The sequence below is a fragment of the Pinus tabuliformis genome, chromosome Q, assembly GCF_031772625.1.
Source record: "Pinus tabuliformis cultivar Carrire ecotype Pingquan chromosome Q, CPIR1, whole genome shotgun sequence".
Classification (NCBI taxonomy): domain Eukaryota; kingdom Viridiplantae; phylum Streptophyta; class Pinopsida; order Pinales; family Pinaceae; genus Pinus; species Pinus tabuliformis.
The window spans coordinates 1,209,720,131-1,209,741,645 of NC_142296.1; the positions used below are offsets into that span (position 1 = coordinate 1,209,720,131).

General features: G+C 38.2%; 1 protein-coding gene across 3 annotated transcripts in view; it reads left to right on the forward strand.

The window, feature by feature from the left end:
• Window positions 1–21,515, forward strand: part of LOC149224132 (uncharacterized) — a 370,062-nt gene that overhangs the window by 31,215 nt on the left and 317,332 nt on the right. For all 3 annotated transcript variants that reach the window (XR_016249501.1, XR_016249502.1, XM_089386010.1), the window contains exons 2-4: window positions 9,566–9,709; window positions 9,867–10,022; window positions 10,498–10,662. Coding sequence is in view for 1 of the 3 variants with exons in the window: in XM_089386010.1 (XP_089242136.1) it covers window positions 9,566–9,709; window positions 9,867–10,022; window positions 10,498–10,662 (465 nt within the window). In the remaining 2 variants the exon portion in view is untranslated. The remainder of the gene's footprint in view (window positions 1–9,565; window positions 9,710–9,866; window positions 10,023–10,497; window positions 10,663–21,515) is intronic.

The window sequence follows — 21,515 nt, forward strand, 5'->3', positions numbered from 1 at the left end:
AGCCTCTAGAGGCAAGATCGATTTGTTGAGAGGGAGAGACATCTTCAGTTCCAGAGGTTAGGAAGGAGTCCCAAAGTGCCGGAGAAGCATCTTTCCAGTCAGCAGAAGGCAGAACGATTTCTTCAGAGACCAGTCTGAGGCTAGACGGCAAGCAGGCTGCGCAGAGGGTCAAAGGGCCGAATTTCTAAAGGCAAGTCGTGACGGGAGATTGCCCGTGGGTGAGGAAAATTCCTCACTAGATTTTTGATAGTGTTTTTCTCTATAAGATTACCAGATTTCGACATTCAGTTGTACCCAAAACCCTTAGCTGCTACACCAATTTTACCAAGTTGGGTTTTTCCAGGGACTTTTGTCCAAAAATAATTGTGTTATTTTTTATATGTGTGCTAGCATTTCTCAGTTTCCAGCGCATTATTTTTCCACAGTTTTATTTGTGAAGGTTGCAGTGTATTTATTTCGATATTTTCTGTAGCAGATAAATTGTTAATTAATTAACAATTAGGAGAAATAATATCAGTTGTTGCAATAGGATTTTGGTCATCAAAATTTTCACAAATTATTAGACCAAGAACCATGGCTATGCCTTGGTTGACTGATCTTTATAAGCCATTATATATTACATGTAGGAATTTATAGGGTAAGTTCCTCAGATAGAACACCAAAGGACACCGCTCACAAACAGATCACAGATTAGTACCCCAGTATTCTTGACGTGGTTAAAACCCTTAAAGAGGGAAACAGTCCACGGCTTGAGCCAACGTGGCCACTTTAGGCAATTTATTAATGTAAAAGAAAGAAAATTTACATAAGCTTCTCTCATGAACGGTCACCCTACAAATGATCGTCCATGCTCTTTAAATAGAGATCATGGACCAATCAGGTATTAAGCCACAGATCAAGTGTCGATAATACAAAGGAGAGAATGAACCGTTAGATCACTTCATGTCTAGAACATATCGTGAGTCCGTGACCGTCAGATTGCAAGTTACAAAAGTACATAGTAAAGAAACACACTTTACCTAACTCTATACTAGACCAAGTTATACTTAACTATTTCCTATGTGTCGGAATATCCTAACATCCCCCCTTAAGAACAACTTGGGATAGGATTGAAGGATGTACAAATATGACACAATAGGAGAAGGAAGGAGGCATTAGAGCCTACCCCCTAGTGAGAACTTCCTGAACTCCAACCATAAATCGAAGTTTAGTAAACTTCACCTATATGAGAGCCTTTGTAAGATGTTTGCAACTTGATCGTCGGTTGAACAATATTGCACTTCAAGAACATGGTCATGAATGAGCTTTCTGATGAAGTGCATGTGTAGTTCAATGTGTTTGCTGCGCTGATGTTGGACAGGATCTTTGCATAGTTGAATGTCGCTTGATTATCACACCAAAGTGTAGTCGGATGCTGTTGCTGAAAGCCAAACTCTGACAGGATCTGACGAAGCCACATGGCTTCCTTACTAGCTTCTACGGCGCCACGATACTCTGCTTCTGCTGAAAAAAGAGAAATTGCACTTTGTTTCTTGCAAGCCCATGTAATAGGTCCAAAACCAAGAGTGAAGACAACCTGCAGTAGACTTCCGATCATCAGGGTCACCAGCTGAATCAGAATCAGTGAAACCAACCAATAGAGGAGATGCTTCTGCACTGTAATGAATCCCAAACTGAATTGTACCTCGAACATAACGAAGTATTCTTTTAGCTGCTTTCCAATGACTTTCATGTGGGTTTTGCATAAACCGAGCAATAAGGCCAACAACAAAGGAAAGGTCAGGACGAGTATGGGTCAGATACAAAAGTTTTCCTACAAGCTGACAATATAAGGTAGCATCAACTTCAGGGGAAGTACAAGTGACTGAAAGTTTGGCTCTAGACTGAAAGGGAGAAGGGGTTGGCTTACAGTCTTCCATGTGAAAGTGGCGTAGAAGATCACAGGCATACTTGGACTGGGAAAGGGAAATACCTTCCTTGGATTGCAAGACTTGAAGACCAAGAAAATAATTCAAGTGTCCTAAGTCTGTCATTTCAAACTTCTTTTTATGGTTGGAATTCACATGGTTTATAAGGTTGGAATCACTACGAGTAGGATAAGATCATCAACATAAAGAACAAGAAAGATAAGAGACTTACCCACTTTCTTGGTGTAGACAGTATTATCATAATGACACCTAGAAAAGCCAATATCTAAAAGAAAGCTATCCATTTTGGCATACCAAGCCCGAGGGGCATGCTTGAGGCCATAAAGGAATTTATTAAGCTAACATACAAGGCTGGAGTCTGTTTGTATAAAGCCAAGAGGTTGTTCCATGTAGATTTCTTCATGCAAGTCCCCATGCAAGGAGGTAGATTTAACATCCATCTAATGGACTTCCGAATTGAAAGAGGCAGCAAGGGAAGAACAAGGCGGATAAAGTTCATTTTGGCAACATGGGAGAAGGTTTCAGTATAGTCAATGCCTTCAACTTGTGAAAAACCCTTAGAAACAAGACGAGCTTTATGTTTATCAACTTTTCCATCTAGTCCAAACTTGGTTCTGTAAACCCATTTGCATCTAACAAGTTTTTGTCCCTTTGGAAGAGGAACAAGATCCCATATATCATTTGCCAATAATGAACGATATTCTTCATTCATAGCTACGTCCCAATCTGGATGGCTTGAAGCTTTTGCAAAGGTGTCAGGATCATAATTCGCTAACGCTTGAGCCAGTAAATAAGAGGCTCTATCGAACTGAGAACGTGTATGTCGTTGCTCTGTAGGATCACCTGCAAGAGCACCTGCTGCATCCCGAGTAGCACGGACCCATTTTGGAAGCTGAGGAGCTGAAGGAGGATCTTGAGAAGGTGGGGGAGGATTGTCATCGTTGCTGTCATCATCTGAAGAAGAAATAGTTTCAGAAGTAGAAGGGATAGAGAGAGGTGGCACATCTGCCGAACTAGGCTCGTAGGTCGATATATTTTCAGCAAACTTTACATCTCTTCTAATGATAACATTTTTGGACTTAGGTGAAAGAAGTCTATATCCTTTGACATCTTCAGAATATCGAACAAAAATACATTTTTCACTCTTAGGTTCTAAGGCTTTATGTTTCTCATCTAGAATATGGGCCCATGCTTCACTTCCAAAAACACGAAAGTGATTTACATCTGGTTTAATTGAGCTCCATGCTTCTTTTGGAGTGATATTCTTTAAAGCCTTAGTAGGAGTTCGATTTACTATGTAATTTGCACAGTTAATTGCTTCTACCCAAAAATTAAGACCAAGTCCTTTAGATTGAAGCATACAATTAGCCATTTCCTTTAAGGTGCAATTCTTCCTTTTAACTACACCATTTTGTTGTGGAGTATATGGAACAATATGTTGCATTTGAATTCCATGCTCAGTGCAAACGTTGATGAATTTGTTGTTAACATATTCTTCGCCATTATCAGATCTTAGCTTAAGAAGTTGATGTCCAAATTGTTTCTCAACAAAGGCCTTAAAGGCCAAGAACATGTTAAAGACTTCACTCTTGAGTTTTAAGAAGTATACCCAAGTGCGTTTGGAGAAATCATCAATGAAAGTTAAGAAATACTTGTAGCCAGAGAATGAAACAGCTGGAAGTGGACCACATAAATCACTATGCATAAGCTGTAAAGGGGCTTAGGCATGCCAAGAGGCACGTTTTTCAAAACTATCTCGATGATGTTTTCCGATTACACATTTGGAACAAACACCATCTCTGCAAGATACCATAGGAAGACCTGTCACCATATTTTCTTTACATAGATTTTGAAGGGAGCGATAGTTTAAGTGACCAAATCGCTCATGCCAAAGTTTGCTCACTTCATCATTATGAGCAACAAATACCGAGGGAAGAGTTGATGACCCAAAGTTGTTAAACTTATACAACCTTGTAGAATCATCAGGAATGCTAGTAGCTAAAATATGTGTAGGATCTCGTAGGTCCTTAATTACAACATCATGAGGTGAAAATTCAACGATTTTACCTTCACCTAAATGAGTTATCTGATATACAGATAGAAGGTTGCAGGATAAGGTTGGAACACATAATACATCATTAAATTGACCATTGTCTAGATGAATAGTTCCAATCCCTACAACACTAAGAGATCTATCATCACCAACATATATATTTTTGGTGTTACAATCATTTAAAGAAGAAAACATGGCTTTGTTTTTGGCCATGTGATAAGAAGCTCCAAAATCAATGAGCCACTCATGAGAATGAGAAGAAGAAGATACATTTAGTGCATAACTAGACCGAGATGCTTGACAACCACATGCAGAAAGTGTTATTCCTAAAGATGAAGTTGAAGTTGAAGAGTGCTCCAAATGGATGTTATGCTTCTTCATTGCTGCTTCCAAGGCTTCCATCTTCTTAAAGCATTTGGATTCTAAGTGACCATCTCGATTACAAAAGTTGCAATGTCTATCAGTGTTCTTCCCTTTGTTTTTATTTGCCTTATTATTTTGTTGAATTGATTTTTGATTTTGAGTCTGAAAGTGCTTAGGACCCATGGTTGGTTTAGGACCATTCTTTTTAGGATGCTGCTACTTAGGATTCTTTGAACTTGGTTGCTGCTGGGTGGCTAAGGCTTTCTTGGAAGAGTTTCCAAGATTAAGAAGACCAAGATGTAAGAGTTTTTTTTGTTCTCTTATATAAGGATCAGAAAAGGCATCAAAAGAGGGGGACTTGTAGTCTTGTCCTTGAGAAATAAAGACTTCTCTAGTAGAACGGAAGGTGGAAACAAACACAAAGTAGGCTGGTTCCAACTTAGTAAGAATGGAGTAAATAAGGCTACCATCTTCTTTCTTAACCTAACCACCTTCCAAGAGAAGTCTAAGGGTCTTGAACTTGGACAAAAAATCTTCAATGGAAGAAAAATTATTGGGGTCCAACGTAAGCAACTCATTTTCAAGTTGATGGACTCTAATTTCATTTTTAATTCCAAAAACTTTATTGAGCTTTTTATTGCTTCATCAGGGGCATCAAGTTTTGCGATATGGAATCTAAGGTTTGGAGAAATAGACATCTCTATCAACCCACGTGCTTGATCTTGCTTATTTTCCCATTTGGCTTGCTTATCTTTATCTTTAGGTTTAGACTCTTGGCTTGAGGCTATTCTATAAAGACCTTTACTTCTAAGTAAATCCTCGATGTAGGACACCCATTGAAAGTAGTTGGTGCTGAAAAGAATAACTTGGCATGGACTTTTCATTTTAACAGACACTGAAGCTGTAGATGTTGAAACTAAGTGTTCCAATGGAAATATCTCAAAAAATTAGGCCGATTAAAAAAAATGGCTTTGAAAACGGCTTCCGGATGAAGAAGTTATGGCTTTTTGAAGAAAATTTGTTGAAGATGCCGACGAAGTGTGTGAATGTGCGGAAGTGAATGATAATGTTATATTTAAAAAAAATCCCCCCCCTTTCCAAACTTAATCTAATTAGCTCACTTAAAAAAAAATATTTTATGTGACCCATTTTTGTAAATAAGTGAAGTCAATTTTACAATGGTAATTCATGAGCTACCCACTAAATTGTAACTTAAATAAAAGATAAAGAGACTTTAGAATTAGAAGTGACTCACTTTTTATAATGGGTGAGAACAATTTTACATAAGTAACTTTAAAACATAAGTTACATGTGCTTTTTGAAAAAGTAACTCAACAAAAAGAAAGACTTGAACTCAAGACTTCTATTCTCATAAAGTAACTTTGGACCAAGTAAGCTAGTTTAAAAGGTTAGTAATTTTTGAAAAAGAGGAAGTGGATTTTTTTTTGTTAATTTTTTTTTTATTAGTCATTGAAGCTTTGGGTTGTGTGCTTGCTTGAAAAAGCCCTTTTTCCCTCCAGATCTTAAAAATGTCATAGCTAGGGCTACCAGAAACCTTTTCGCGTGAAACGAAAGGGGTTCCGCACTGGAATAGATGCTCCTAACACAATAGAGCAGTCCTTTCGGCCTGAAAGCGGTCAGAAACAATAGATCTAGGAAACGACAGTCGAATGTAGTTGTATTGGCTTCGGATTTGGATCACCAACGGATGCGGCCCTCAAATAGCTTTGGTACCATGTAGGAATTTACAAGGTAAGTTCCTCAGATAGAACACCAAAGGACACTGCTCACAAACAGATCATAGATCAGTACACCAGTGTTATTGACGTGGTTAAAACCCTCAAAGAGTGAAACAGTCCACAACATGAGCCAATGCAGCCACTTCAGGCAATTTATTAATGTAAAAGAAAGAAAATTTACATAAGCTTCTCTCATGAACGGTCATCCTACAAATGACCCTCCATGCTCTTTAAATAGGGATCATGGACCAATCGGTTGTTAAGCCACGGATCAAGTGTTGGTAATATCGAGGAGAGAATGAACCGTCGGATCACTTCATGTCTAGAACATATCGTGACCATCGGATTGTAAGTTACAAAAGAATATAGTAAAGAAACACACTTTACCTAACTCTACACTAGACCAAGTTATACCTAACTATTTCTTATGTGTCGGAATATCCTAACATTATCGCTACTATTGGGGCTTCTCATAATCTACTAGATAAGGCCATGAAAAGGCTTTCCATGTTTTAGGGAAATAATGCAATCACAACATAAGCTCATTTGAAGGTGTTTGCTAAAATTCTTAATATCTTGATGTGGTTTTTAGGTTGTTTGTATCGCGATTAAAAGAGGATGCCTATGAGAACATTAGCACATAGAATGAATGCCAAGAAGCTTTCCTTGAGCAATGGGAAGAGAAGAAGGATAATATATTCTTATTGGCCGTTTTGAATGAGGTCAAAAGAAAGAAGAATGAGATAGTTGAAAAGTTCAATGTACAAGGTTTGGAAAGATTGTTCAGAAGCTTCACAAAGATATCAAGACCCCAGCTGTGACCATCCTTAATCCATTACATATATGCATTTGATGGACATTTTGGTTTCTTATTAACAGATTAAAATCCAGAGGATATGGAGGAAGCTCAATACATGGCAATGAAGATAGAGAAGAATTTCTTAGCCTCAGCAAAGGTTGATTTGTTTAGTTCATCTAGGACGTCATCTTCTAGGGCTGAAACATAGCTGGGGACAATGAATTACAATAATCTAACCCCTAATGCAGCCCCAAAATTTATAGAAAGTGTGAAGAAACTCCACAAGTCCATTGTAGGGTTTTAAAATCATCTTGTTTGGGTATATATCGCAACAAAGTCAATTTAAACCAAGGAGAAACATTGGTTTCAATAGGAACAAAAGAATGGAAGAATCAAGACCCTCCCCATCCTATGAATCCCAAGTTCCAACAATATTGTGGGGGAAGGAGAAGACTTTAGGTATAGGAATTGCTGACATTCCCATGCCATAGAAATGTGCTCACAATGTAGATAATGGGCTTGTCCAATAGGGAAAACTATAGAAGAAGGTTTGTCTAAAAATGTTGATGCTTCGTATGATCTAAAATTTCTTGATAATGTCTTCACTTTAGAGGGTGGATGTTATTTTGTTTCTAAGGAAAGGTTGATTGAAATAAAAAGAAAAAGTATAAGTGCTTAAGGGTGCAAGCATTGTTGGGTGAAAGACCACCTCCACACGAACATGGATCTTGCATGGAAAATTTGTGCTTGACAATTAATAAGAAAATCTTGGGGAAGTTTGGCTCCAAGGAGGGTGAAAAAGGAAAAGTAACTGCTCCAAGCCATGCCACGAAGAGGGATCCTTACTCAACTTACAAGGCTGTCCAAAAGCTGCCAAGTCTGCAACTTGAATGATCTCATAAAGTTATGTAAAGTGCTAATGTATTGAATTTGGATTTGCTAGTGAGTTGTCAAAGGTCAAATACTTCTGCCCTTAACTAAATTGCTGAAGATTCCAATATAGAAAGAAAAGTTGAGAAAGTTTTTTGGCTTTGATGAAACAAGTGAAAATCGTCCCGTAGTATTCAAAGGCATGAATTATGGAAAGAAGGAAAGAAACCATTCACATTTTATATCACTTCCATGATTAATGACTTGTTGCTTCATAATTACATGCTAGAGTAAGGGGCATCAACCAATATCACATCTTTAAAGGTCATGAATCAATTGGGTCTTCAAACCGCGAGACCTTATAGAAATGTGTGTGCCATGGACTTGAGGGAAGTTCCTCAACCCCCTCAAGAGAACAAGTTTGGTTCTGTAAATGCCAGTGTTGCAAACATCCCAATGTTATCACGAAAAAATTGCGAAATTGCAATTTTTTGGCCAAGCCAATGTTTGCCAATTTTTACTGATATTTTGGTGGCATGTTGATTTTGCAGATGTTTTCTGATTTTCACTGATATTTTTCACGATTTTGACGATGTTTTCATTTTTCAGACCCTTGCCGATTTTATCCCAATGCCGATGTTTGTAACATTAGTAAATGTTCCTCACTGCTTTAGTGGATTTAGTATATTTATTGAGTGTCTACCCCACTTCAATTATTATTTGGATGTCCCTAGCCAACTTTCTTCCCCTTTGTGAAGAGATCAACAGAGTGAGCAGGCACAACATTTACAGACAGTACACACAATTTACTTGGATCTCCTTTTACCAAGCTCTTGGTCCTAAGATGGCTTTCTACTTTGAGCCCTTTCTGTAGCTAAGGGTTGGTCTTGTTGTACGCCTCGAGTAAAGTTGGCATCATTGATTTCATGACCTCAAATTCCCACTTGGATAGTGTAGTGTAGGCAATGAATTTCAGAGGATAGATCCTATAGGCTTCATACGGACCTGCCCCATCAAATTGATTACATCTTTTGAACCTATTTAGATCATCCGGTAGTTGGCACAACATGCACTAGCCCAGTGAGATTATGCACGATCTCTTGCCCTGTAGCCTGTTGAGTTTTTCCCATAGTGGTTAGGAATACCCATCCTCAGTGCACTGTGCAGACTGGACTGACAACACAATCCAGGTCAGAGCAATAGAATGAGATCCTTTTCATGACCTCAAAATGTTAGGAGAGAATATGCTTGTTGCTTCCATCTACCTCCTTATCTCAGCCCTGGATACTCTTCTAAAACATCATCAGATGGTGCTTTGGGTCGTTCTCAATGATTGTTGATGTGACAAGTACTTCCTCCTCACTGTCTACCTCCTCTTATGTTACTTACATTTGGCAGATCTTCTGCTCTTTTTCTTCTTCCCTTTCTTTTCTTTGATATGCTATTTGTTTCATGTATTTCTGTATTGTTTTGTTTTATCATTATGCTTTGGGAGTAGCCTAGAGATCTCCTACAACTTTGTATGACTGATTGTCCTTTCTCGTCCCATTGATCTGTCTTTTTGGTCATTGTTGGACATTAATAGGTTATCTCTTCTTGTCTTATCTCATCTGGTTTAGTGAGGTTTTGTGAATAATAAATGTTAGAAGCAATAATTTTCATAACGCATTTTAAAAGTCATAGTGGCTTTAGGGTGTGTTGCGATATATTTTGAATTCAGTTAACATATAACTAATGAATTTTCTAAGATTTATTTGATGCTTAAAATAAACATTTGATCCACTGACCATATAAATCTATGTGTTGTTTTTAGTCCTTGCATGGGGCAGAGGAGATCTTGGGCAGCTGGGCTTGGGAGATGATATAGGCCGTGATCATCCAACAGTTATAAGCTCACTGTTGGACAAGGACATTGTCCATGCTGCGGCCAGTGACTTCCATACTGCATTCCTTACAGGTTATGTCTGCATTTGCTGACTTTTATCTTTGTAGGTAGTCCGGTTTCTATTTGTTCAAACGAACATAAGAATTGCTGTTTAAGATGAATGTGTGCATACTTTCATAGGGTGCCCCCATCAATTAAAGTTGTTGGAATTTTATGTTATGTGTACTAGGTGAAGGAGAGCTCTATATGACAGGTAATAATGACTCCGGTCAGCTGGGAGCTCGATTAAGAGAGTCACAGTTATCTTTTGTTCAGGTTTCTGCTTTGGACACATATCGCATCTCACACGTAGCTTGTGGCCAAGCTCATAGTATTGCTGTCACAGGTACTGCATCTGTTAGTTATATATATTTATATATACTTGAAAAATGCTCTACATTTTCTCTGAAGTGTGGTGTTCATTGTAGATATTTAATCTTTCCTGAACAAAGGTTTCTGATCTGAATCTTGGGTTTATTTTGTTTTCAAACAACATATATTTAAGTGAAATATTGAATTGAAATTAACACCCATTGATACCCATTTCGTAGGCTCTTGATAATCCTGAACAATAGCAAATTAATCAAACAAAACCCATGCTATAGGTGGTAGAATTTGGAGACTTTTTCTACACAAGGAAGTGTTGGTTAAGCAATCTTATGCAAAGTTCCATGTAGAAGTTCTGGTTAAGAAATCTGATTTTAATTTTCCCATCAGTGTTGTATTTGGAGGAGTTGGTAAAGGATGAGCACAACCTTTTTCTGTCAGTTTTTTGTTGTATTTTGATCATAAACTTGATCTGATAAAGTTTGATGTTTCAGATGTTGGAGCGCTAGTGTCATGGGGTGCAGCGGACCTTGGTCAACTGGGACACAAAGATGCTATTGGTGTTGTTGATGTTATTCAGCCTCGCATTATTAAAGGGACACGTGAACTTCACTTTGTTCGTGTTGCTTGTGGGGTCGCGCACACTCTTGCACTGACTGGTACTGGTTTTGTGCTTTGTCTGCTTCTTTGGTCCTTTGTTGTATGCATTTACCAGGGAAAATACCCTCTTCCAAGTTCCTAAATTTGGATGAGGAGTAAGGAAGCAAGAAAGATGGCATTTTGCTTTTCAGTCTTGCTTCTGAACCAAAGTATCTAATTTTTGGAAAAGTAAAACTACATGAGATTGGGACTTAACTACATGCAGTTGTTACTTCATTCATAAAGGAAATGGACGTATCTTCAATCTTCATCCATCAACGGAATATCTTCTTTTCTCTCCCATTGGCATTGGTACAAGTTACTATATAAATGCATACATCCACTTTAGATCTCAAATATCTGATTCCTATATCTTGAATCCTAAGTAATTGCTATTATTCTTGAAAGGTGTCTGACCAAAGTCCTGCATCTCATAATAGAGTAGAAGCATAACTAAATATATTTTTAGAATTGTGTACAGTGAACAACATGACATTCTGCAAAATTGCGTTGACCTTGAAGCACCCAAATTATATGCCATGATACTTTTAATCTTCTCATCCATGACAGTCAGCAGTAGAGTAACTAAGTTTAGCAAGTATTTCCATGGTGGCAAAACACATCGTGCATAATAGCAACAGCAATAATATTCATCTAACTTAAGGTCACAGCCTATCCAGATGCCAAATTGATATATGAGATGCCCTTGTTTGTGGGACAAGGGACCCCCTGCACACAGAAGTTGACTGCTTAGTATACAGAGGTCTACATGCCCTAAGTTCTAAGTTCTAGCCCCCTACAGGTTTGAAACTCTGACCTCCTTTTGGGCCTATGTGGACTTGCACACCCCTCTGAAACCTCCTTTGCAACATGGAAGTGGAACGGGGTACTTTTCAGAGCTTGATCACTGTATCTGTCTCTTATTCTCCTGTACTGGCTGAAAGCATAAATGCTTTTTGATGAATGTGATGGTTATGAAAGTTGAGCTGTTCCAATCCAGTCCCTCCACTAGTTAATAAGTTGCTTGACACCTCGTGTTGCAGAGAATCTGTGATCAAAGATCACTCTTTCTCCATAACATTTTATTAGTATTTCCAACTTCAATTCCAACTTGAAGTTGTTTTCAAACTCATGCCATGATAATCATTTCCTCTGATTAGTATCATATAAGTCAACAATGATGTATGCTATTTTTGTCATATCTTTGGGATTTATACCAAGTATTTCACCCAGCACTTACATTGTTTGAGTAAATATCCCATGCCACCACAAAATCTGTAAATAGATAGAGTGCCAGTCCCCAAGTTCCCAGGCTTTCTACTTAAGGAAAGCTTTACAGGGTTCCCAAGATTTTTATATGTTTTAGAAGGTCGATTTATAACTTGTTAGGAGTGAGAATCTAGGTTTGCATGGATGATTTTGTATACCCTAGTGTTGTGAACATCACGATTTTATCGCCAAATCAAGATTTTTTCGAAGAGACGATTTTATTGGCTGGTAAAATTGGGCATTTTTTCAAAATAAAAAAATCGCATTTTTATCATAAAAATCACCAAAAAATCACGAGTCAATAGGAAAAAATTGCCTGGGTGCAGAACAACGACTTTATAAACATTTTTTTGTTTGTTTTTGGTTTCATTTTGCAAACAGAGGTCAAATGAGATAGCTAAGGAGGAGGAGAACGAATCTATAAGGGTGAGAGAGGAGAAAACCGAGGTATTTAGGATCCCAAACAAAGAAATTTCGATTTTGGAACGAGTTTCTTCACCAGGCCATGGATTTCAGGTATGGGCATCAATTTCAGCCCTATTTTTTGTTTTTTCCTTGTTTTTCCTTGGGTTTCAGTCACCCATATATTTTCCTTGATTTTGCTAGGGCAGGGAGTGGGTTTTTTTTTTGCCATTATTATTTCATTGAGTGTAGTGTAACAAACAAAGCTCGTATACGCAACAATAATCTTCAAAATACTTCGAATACAAGATCATCCATTGTAGGACAAGTAATTGTATATTGAATATTATATAAAGAATTGATGAGATGATTACAAATGAGGGCGAGTCATGCTTATATACCTAGGAAGATACCTCTTCACCAATGGTCATTTCCTTAGGGACGTACCTCCTCATTAACTAATTACTCTATAATTAATCGTTAATTATTATTATTATTGTTTACATTATTTGTATTATTTTATATATATTTTATTCATAACATCGCCTTCCCCTTCAAAAAGCTTTGTCCTCAAAACTTATTGCTCACAAGGCGTATCATCTATTTCTTTGTCTTTTGTATCTTTCGGCGTTCTTTGAATTGCCATTTTTGTTGATACATGATGATAGGATCCTTTAAGTGACAAACAAAATTGTCGCATTGAGAAAGGATCTGACCATCCTAAATTAATCTTTTGCAGAATCTTGCTGTTACTAGATACATCGTGTGAACGTTTATCACAAGACTGAATTGCACTGACATTAGTAGTCTTCAGAACAAAAGTTTGTTGTTTATGATCCGAGTGATACCTATATGCAGATTGATTGAGTTGTATGCTTTTGTGATTCAGATGTCGATAGGGAGTTCTTGTGGTTTGATTTTCCTTTATCTTGTGTGTGACAACTTCCTGATTTACTTCAAATACTGATGTTGTTGAGTTGGTTACAAAATCTTCATTTGGATTTTTCATCATTTGAATTGCAACATTTGAATATGTTTTTCCTTCAACTGGTTTGTCCTCTTTTTGAGTTGTGATATTGATTGGATCAACATTTGTTCCCTTATCTTCAATTTGAACGGTTGCATTTGACGACCTTGATACCTCTTTCATGGTGAGTTCTTCTAATTTATTTTTCAATGATTGCTTATCATTTTTAAGTTTCTTAATTTGAGTGAGTAATTTCTCGCTATGGTCCTTAAGACAAGTAATTTCTTCGTTTTTGTCAGCGGTGATTTTGTCAACTTCCCTTTGCATATTTTGTATCGCTTTTTTACTTTCTTGAAGAATTACTTTTGAGATTTCTTGTATGTCTTCTGGCGTCACTGAATCTAGCTTCAAAGTAACGTCCTGTAGCGTTATTTTTGTCTTTTTGTGGGAAAATGTCAAAAACTTCTTTTTTGTATTTAGGATAAAGGACCCTAGAGTTTCCATCTAGGGTGAGCCCAAAACAATGTCACTATCGTCAAAAAATAAGGTTTTCACGGTGAATTGCGAGATAAAAGTATAATCCCCAATACTTAGTTGTAGATTGCTTATGTCATATTGTTTGTCACTTATGTCAACAAAATTCGTTTCAATTATATTCGATTCAGGAATCACTAATTGGTTAGCACATTTAGGAATAACAAAATTACTATCTTCAGTAGGATTGAAAGAGATTATAATATCTCTTCCTGCGAGTGATCGTTTGATTTTAAATAGTGTACTAACATATTTACTAAAGATTTTAGGAAATCTTTCATTACTCGTCATTTTTCTTTTTTTCGGGATGAACTTACAAGTTTTTTTTAAGGTAACTCTTTCCAACTTTTAATAATGATACTTTGATTATAACTTCATATAGTCTTTGTATTTTAAAAGCCACTTACTTTTCCTTTTTAATCCCATTATATATATATATATATATTGCTTTTTTTTCCAAATAACCTTAATTCCACTAATTTCCTCTTAATTTTTTTTTCCTAACTTACTTACTTTTATAAAATATAAGTCATTCATGTATACATATATATATATATTTAATATCCTTAACTTCCCACGTATTCAATGGTTATTTTTCTTTGACCTATATAATTAACTAAATTATAAAACTATAATATAAGTTTTGTTTATAAGTTGACTAAATAATGGAATAACGTCAGCTGCCGGTCAGATTTATGGCAAGGTCTATTGGTGGTTGAATTGGTTGGGAAAAATCGCGACTGTGGCTAGGGACGAGTGTCATATCAACAACTATGAACAATCACATTTATAAGCCACAAATTGATATGGTGTACGACAACAATATGGCTGTTGGAAAAAGGGCGGAGCGTGGATGCAACGGGTCGGATGGCTGTGGGTGGAGTGTGGACTTGTATGGCGACTGCCATGTGACAATGGCGGTTGTGTTGTAAAGGGAGGCAGTTGTAGGTACTTTGTGAGTTGGTGGCGACTGGGCGGCCTGTCGGGGTTACACTGGGTTGGGCTACTATTCGTAATGGGCTGGTGGGTGGGTTGTTGGCAGATATGCGGTTGGCGGTGACACGATGTTGGCGGGTATGTGGCACGTTGTTGGCAGATATGCGGCTGGTTGTGGCACCACTGGTAGTGCATTCACGGTGGCTGTGGCGGGCGACAACTCGTCGAGCTGGTTGGTAGTGAGTGGCACAATTGGGGATGGGCGTGGGCAAGGTGCGAAAGCGGCCAGCTGATGTTGGCTCCCACGTTGAGCGTCGGTTGCGTCAGCGAGCAGTACTCAGGTCCGCTTCCAGGTACGCAATTTTCTTCTTTATTTATTTTTTTAATTTTTCTTTTAAATTTATATTTTTTATTATTTTTTTCCCTTGACTCTTTTTTATAATAAATATATGCTGATTTGTTTTTTTGGGATATATATATATATATATTATTTTATTATTATTATTATTATTATTTTTTATAATTTTGTTTTCATATACTTATTAATTTTTTTTTAATATATAATCTACATTCTTCTTTATTTTGGGTCTTCTCTCTTTTATTTTTTATACACTTTCTTCCTCTCCCTCTTATGCCTTTTTCTTTTTCTTTTTCTAATATAATCTTTTTTCCTTTTTTTTAAATGGCCAAAGGCCTAATGACAAGATGGAGAAATTCCAAAACTTGTGTAGCGAAACACTTCAATCTCGACAGCAACAATGTTGACGAAAGTTTGATGGCCAAAGGCTAGATCAGACTGGATCTGTGCAGCAGTTGAGTAGCCAGAGGATCGAACAACTTTGATACCAATGTAACGAACAAATATACTTCGAAGACACGAACATCCATTGTAGGACAAGTAATTGTATATTGAATATTATATAAAGAATTGATGAGATGATTACAAATGAGGGTGAGGCCTGCTTATATACCTAGGCAGATACCTCTTCACCAATGGTCATGTCCTTAGGGACATACCTCTTCATTAACTAATTACTAGTTAATTAATCATTATTTATTGTTATTATTGTTTACATTATTTGTATTATTTTATATATATTTTATTCATATCAGAGGGTTTTTTAATTTCAAAAAGTCAAAACGCTGATTGTTTCTTGTGCCCTAGGTTCAGTCTTACATTAAGAGTACATCAAACATGACAAGACATTTGGAGCTCTAGGGGAATATGGTGAACCGATGGGGGATTTGATAGATCAAATTTGAGTTGCAAGTTGTGTGGGAAGCATATGACAAGGGGAGTATTCCAATTGAAATTCCACCTTGCACAAATTCTGAGACATGAAGTAGGAATTTGCATAGGTGCAACTCTAGAAATCATCTGTAAATCCTTCAAACCATTAAAAGATATGGAGTCCCGTGTTGCACTAATCGCGATTAAATCGGAAAATCGCGATTTTTTCAAGTCGGCGATATTATCGGCCGATTAAATCGCAATTTTTCTTTCGGCGTGAAAAAAAAATAAATTTTATTTTATTTATTTTTTATGAGGAGGTGACCCAAGCTACCCCTGTCACTAGTAGAGGACGTGGTCTACCTCCTGTAGCTCCTAGTTCTTCAGCTTCTAGAGCACAACAAAGTCTACTACCAACTCCACCGACATCTACATCTAGAGGGGCAAAGGAAATCACTAGTATTAGACTCTAGTTATTTGGTTCATTTCATTGTATATGATATTATGACTCATGATATGAGATACATTATTATATTTTTTGTTGATATTTTGAGGCTGAGTTGGGAGTCATGAGTCAGGGCTTACTATTCAGGACATGATTCCCTGTTATGTGTGATGTGGCACTAAAAATGATATTAAACATCTTATATATTAGTTCGTTTATCATATTTATGTGTCAATGTATTTATTTTATGTTGTAGATATTTTAGATATTAAAAAAATTGAAAAAAAAAAGAATATTTTTGTATGTTACGATTTTTTCCCGATTTTTACGATTTTTTTTTCCGATTTTTGCCCTGCGCCGAATTAATCCCGATAACGATTAGTGCAACATTGATGGAGTCAACCCAACTGAACAAGGAAGCTATGAAGACTTAAATGGCAAGGGGTGGAGTGGTGGTAGGTGACCATGAGAGTGGTTCTTCTTCAGCATCAACTTCTATAGCCAACCCCACAATTGCCTCGTCATTTTTTGTTCCTAGAACCACACCTGGTGCACAACCATCTATTGGGTCAACTTTTAAAAAAAGAAGGAAGAAGTTGACAAGTTGGTGGGTAGGTGTTTTCTATGGAGTGAAATTCCCTTCAACATTGGCAAGAACAATCCATTTTACCAGCTTATGTTTGATGCTATTGCTATTGTTGGCCTGGGGTACAAAGTCCCTTCCTATGATGACTTGAGAGGGCTTATTCTTCAAAATGAAAAGGCCGATTGCATTGCAAGTTTGGAGCAATTCATGGCATCATGGGCACACACAAGATGCACTATGATGTCAGATAGTTGGACTAATCAGAGGGATAGAACCCTTGTTAACTTCTTGGTTAATTGTCTCAAGGGGACAATGTTTATGAGATCTGCATATGCATCTGCACATATCAAAGATGCATAATTATTATGTGATTTGTTGGACGTGTTCATTCAGGAGGTAGGTCCACAACATGTTGTCCAGGTCATAATGGATAATGTTGCAAATTATGTTGTTGCTGGAAGGATGTGTTGAAAATTTGGCAGCGCAGGGATGAATTTCTAAAAATTGAAAGTCTCAAGTATGACTTTCCAAAAATAGCAAATCACCTTTCATCTTGGTAATCAAGTATTGTTGATGGAAAATCCATTCTGATCATCAATCAATCATAATAGTTTAATTTCGACTTAATCATCAATATTATTATTCTTATGATACTATTATATTATTATTAAAAAGAAATTCAAGTCACTCAATCATGGCTCTTAATAATGTTCTTTTACACTCTCATTATTGGCATGGCATATTCCTCTTATGCTCTCATTAATGCTCTTACACTCTTTGACGCTCTCATTAAAGCGTGTCATAAAAGATTCCTCTTACACACTCTTTAATGCACATGTTACACTCTCTCTTAAAAGCATAAGTTACAAAGGCATGTGTACCTCCTTAATGGCATGCGTTACATTTCCTAAATAGGCATGAGTTACGCTCTTGGCATGCGAGTTACTCATCCTCTATGACATGGATTTTTTGCTCCTCCTATATATGTGTGCCTCATTCTTTATCCCCTCACTACTTGTGCATTGTGAAAGAAGAATTCAAACTTGAGAGAGAGTTGAAGAAGATTGCAAGAGAGAGACTTTGGGAGTAAGAGCAGAACTTGGTGGGCCAAGGTTGATTCAGTGCTTCAATGTTTCAGTGTTGATTCAGTTGAAGGGAAGGTTGATTCATTGTGTGCATTTGTTGCTGCTACCAATGATCTTCATGCTACAACTTGTTCATGTGAAAATTCTATCACTGCAACAACTGATTTATTTTACCTACTTATTTTACAATAAGTTATTTACGAAAACCCTTCAGTAAACATTAAAATAAATTCTGTTGTAGACATCACACCATAATACAGAAACAAATACATGCACAAGTATCAAACACATCAACACATATATTTTGGACAATCGTCCCTGGAAAAACCCAATGCGGGAAAACCAGTGCAGCAGAGGAGGATTTTATTAATCAGCTACTCTTGAGTACAACTGGGTGCCAAACTGGCTTACCCAACAGAGATAAATTCTCTAGCACCCTCCCCCAGACTCAGTGTCAAACTTGCTGGCCTCTGTGCAGCTCCCAGATCCTCTGCATCAGCTCCTGTTTCTCTGCGTCAGCGCTGGGCCTCTCTGCGTCACCCACGCAGGCCCACTAGTGACTGCGAGTACGGAATAGAAAGGTAGGAACAACACCAGAAGATCAATGCAGATATTAGAGAGGCCGACGCAGGCCCACCAGTGACTGTGCAGTCCTGCTGCCTCTGCGTCGGCCTTTCTAATCTCTGCGCTGATCTTCTGGTGCTGTTCCTACCTTTCTATTCCGTACTCGCTACCTCTTGCTGCAATCCAGACCACTAGTTTGAATTTCTCAGCAAACCTCGCTTCAAAAAGCGAACTGACTGGTCTCCCTCAGTGTGTTCTCCAATTGACCCTCAAGCCTCTTCTTATACTTTTCCCATTGGTCTTTCAATGACCGAGATTACATCTCTAATCAACTGCTAATATTAGATTTGGCTTGATCCATGTCTTTTGGAACCTTCTAACCCAATTTTATATTAATACCCATTAATATTTTATTTTTCTTAAGTTTAGACTTATGAAATCCATTAAAAATATTAATTATTTTAATATCTCCTAAACCGGGTAGAATCCGCCCAAACCATTTCTGAGCCTTGGAGATCTCATGTGCTTTAGCCTCTCCACCAATTTTCATGGCTAGAGCACATCCGTTGCTACCACAAATCAAGACTCCCTCTTAGCGAGGACTGTGCTCTAGTAGTACTCTACACTGAGCATCACCCCGATTATACGGCATTGGTACCAGTGCTGATGCTAGGCCTCCCCGCCCAACATCCTCTGCACTGTTGCCCATGGCTCTGCCACTGCCACTGCTGCATCCATACGACAACTCCCTTTGCATCCGTGCTGCTGCTGGTCCTTTCTCCCAACACTGCATCTGCACTGCAACTCCCTTTGCATCCGTGCTGCTGCTGGTCCTTCTTCCCAACATTGCATCTGCACTACAACCTCTTCTCATCATGCTGCATCGTGCTACTGCTGACTGCTACTGCACTGCCACATCATAACCATTTCTGCTACTAAAATGGATTCTTTATCATCCCCATCTTCTCCCTGAAATAATCAAACTTTGTTCTTCCAAGGGCCTTGGTAAGGATGTCTGTTACTTGTTCTCCTGTAGGAGTGTAGCTCAAATGTATAACTCCTCATTGGACACAATCTCTGACAAAGTGACACCGAATATCAATATGCTTTGACCAATCGTGAAACACTGGATTCTCAGAGCTACAGATTTCTATTTCCTACTGCACCAGGACGTCATTACCAATCTAATGTTGAAACAGTACCTAGAGGTACTCTTCCGATCCACTGAACTTCCAACCCAATTTGCATCAGTAAATCCACTCAATTTGATATCCTTACTCCTGGTGTACAAGAGTCCATAATTGACTGTTCCTTGTATATATCTGAAACATGTTTGGTGGCTGCCCAGTGCACCCTCTTTGGTTCCACCATGAACTGACTGAGGGTGTTGACAGCGTAACAAATGTTTGGCCTGGAATTGACCAGATATATCAGGGACCTTATGAGCTGCCTGTACAAGGTGGGATCAACATCCTTGTCTTCTGATGCATCTATTTTCTTCCAGTTGGTGATCATTGGAGTAGCCATGGGTCTACAATCCTGCATCCTGAATTTCTTCAGAATTTCTGTAGCATATCTCCCTTGTCCAAGGAAGATCTCCCCCTTTTGCTGCCAAACTTCCTACCCCAGGAAATAATGCATCTCTTCCAAAACCTTATGTCAAATTCTGTGGCTAGATTCTTCTTGCAATCCCTGATGAGCCTAGGTGATCCTGTCAGGAAGAGATCATCCACATATAATACTAGGATTAGAGGCTCATTCTCTACAACCAGATAGTAGAGATTTGGATTTGCGTCACTCTTGACAAATCCCATCTTCTGCAAGTAGCCATCAATTCAACCATACCATGCTCTAGGTGCCTGTTTCAGCCCATACAAGGCTTTCTTCAATCTGCATACATGAGACTTCTTCTCATGTGTCTCAAAGCCTTCTGGCTGTTCAATGTATACCTCCTCTTCTATCACCTCGTTCAGGAATGTTGTTTTGACATCCATCTGATGAATCTCCCATCCCATCTGTGCTGCAAGAGATATCACGGTTCTAATAGATGTATACCTGGCTACTGGGGCGAAGGTCTCTTCGTAGTCAATTCCTTCCTTCTGAGCATACCCCTTAGCCACAAACCTGGCTTTGTATTTTTCCACATTGTTGTCTGCAGCGTATTTAATCTTGTAGATCCATCTCTAACCTACCACAGATCTATCTTGAGGCCTCGGCACTACCTCCCAGACATCGTTCACCATTATGGAATTGTATTCCTCTACCATCGCATCCAACCAAACTTGATGTTGAGCAGCCTCCTGAAAACTGGCAGGCTCCCCATCCTGAGCTACTAATGCTTGATATCTATCTGGCTATTTTCGCTCCCTTTTATTGTTTCTTGGTGCACCGATGAAATCCTCTGCATCTCGCAGAATCTGACGAAGTTCCCTGCTCGTTCTTCCTTTGGTAGCAAGTGCTTCTGTTAGCTCCTCCTCCTCTTTTGATTCTTCTTGATCCGAGGAATAATTCTTTACTTTCATTGGTTGAAGTGGTTTGACCAACAACTCATCTTTTGACTGCTCCTCGGAAGGCATTTCTCGAGATTTTCTGAAGGCCCTATCTTCCATGAACTTCACATCTCGTCGAACTACTACCTTCTTGCTCCTTGGAAGATAGATTTTGTATGCCTTAGCATTCTCGCTATATCCCACTAGATATCCTTTCTCTGCAGTTTGATCCAACTTCTTTCTCTTTTCCTCGGGTATGCGGCAATATGCTAAGCTCCCAAATATCTTGAAATGACTAACTTCAGGTGTCTTCCCTATGAAGACTTTCTCTGGAGTAGTCTTGCCCGATGCCCGATGAGGAGTTC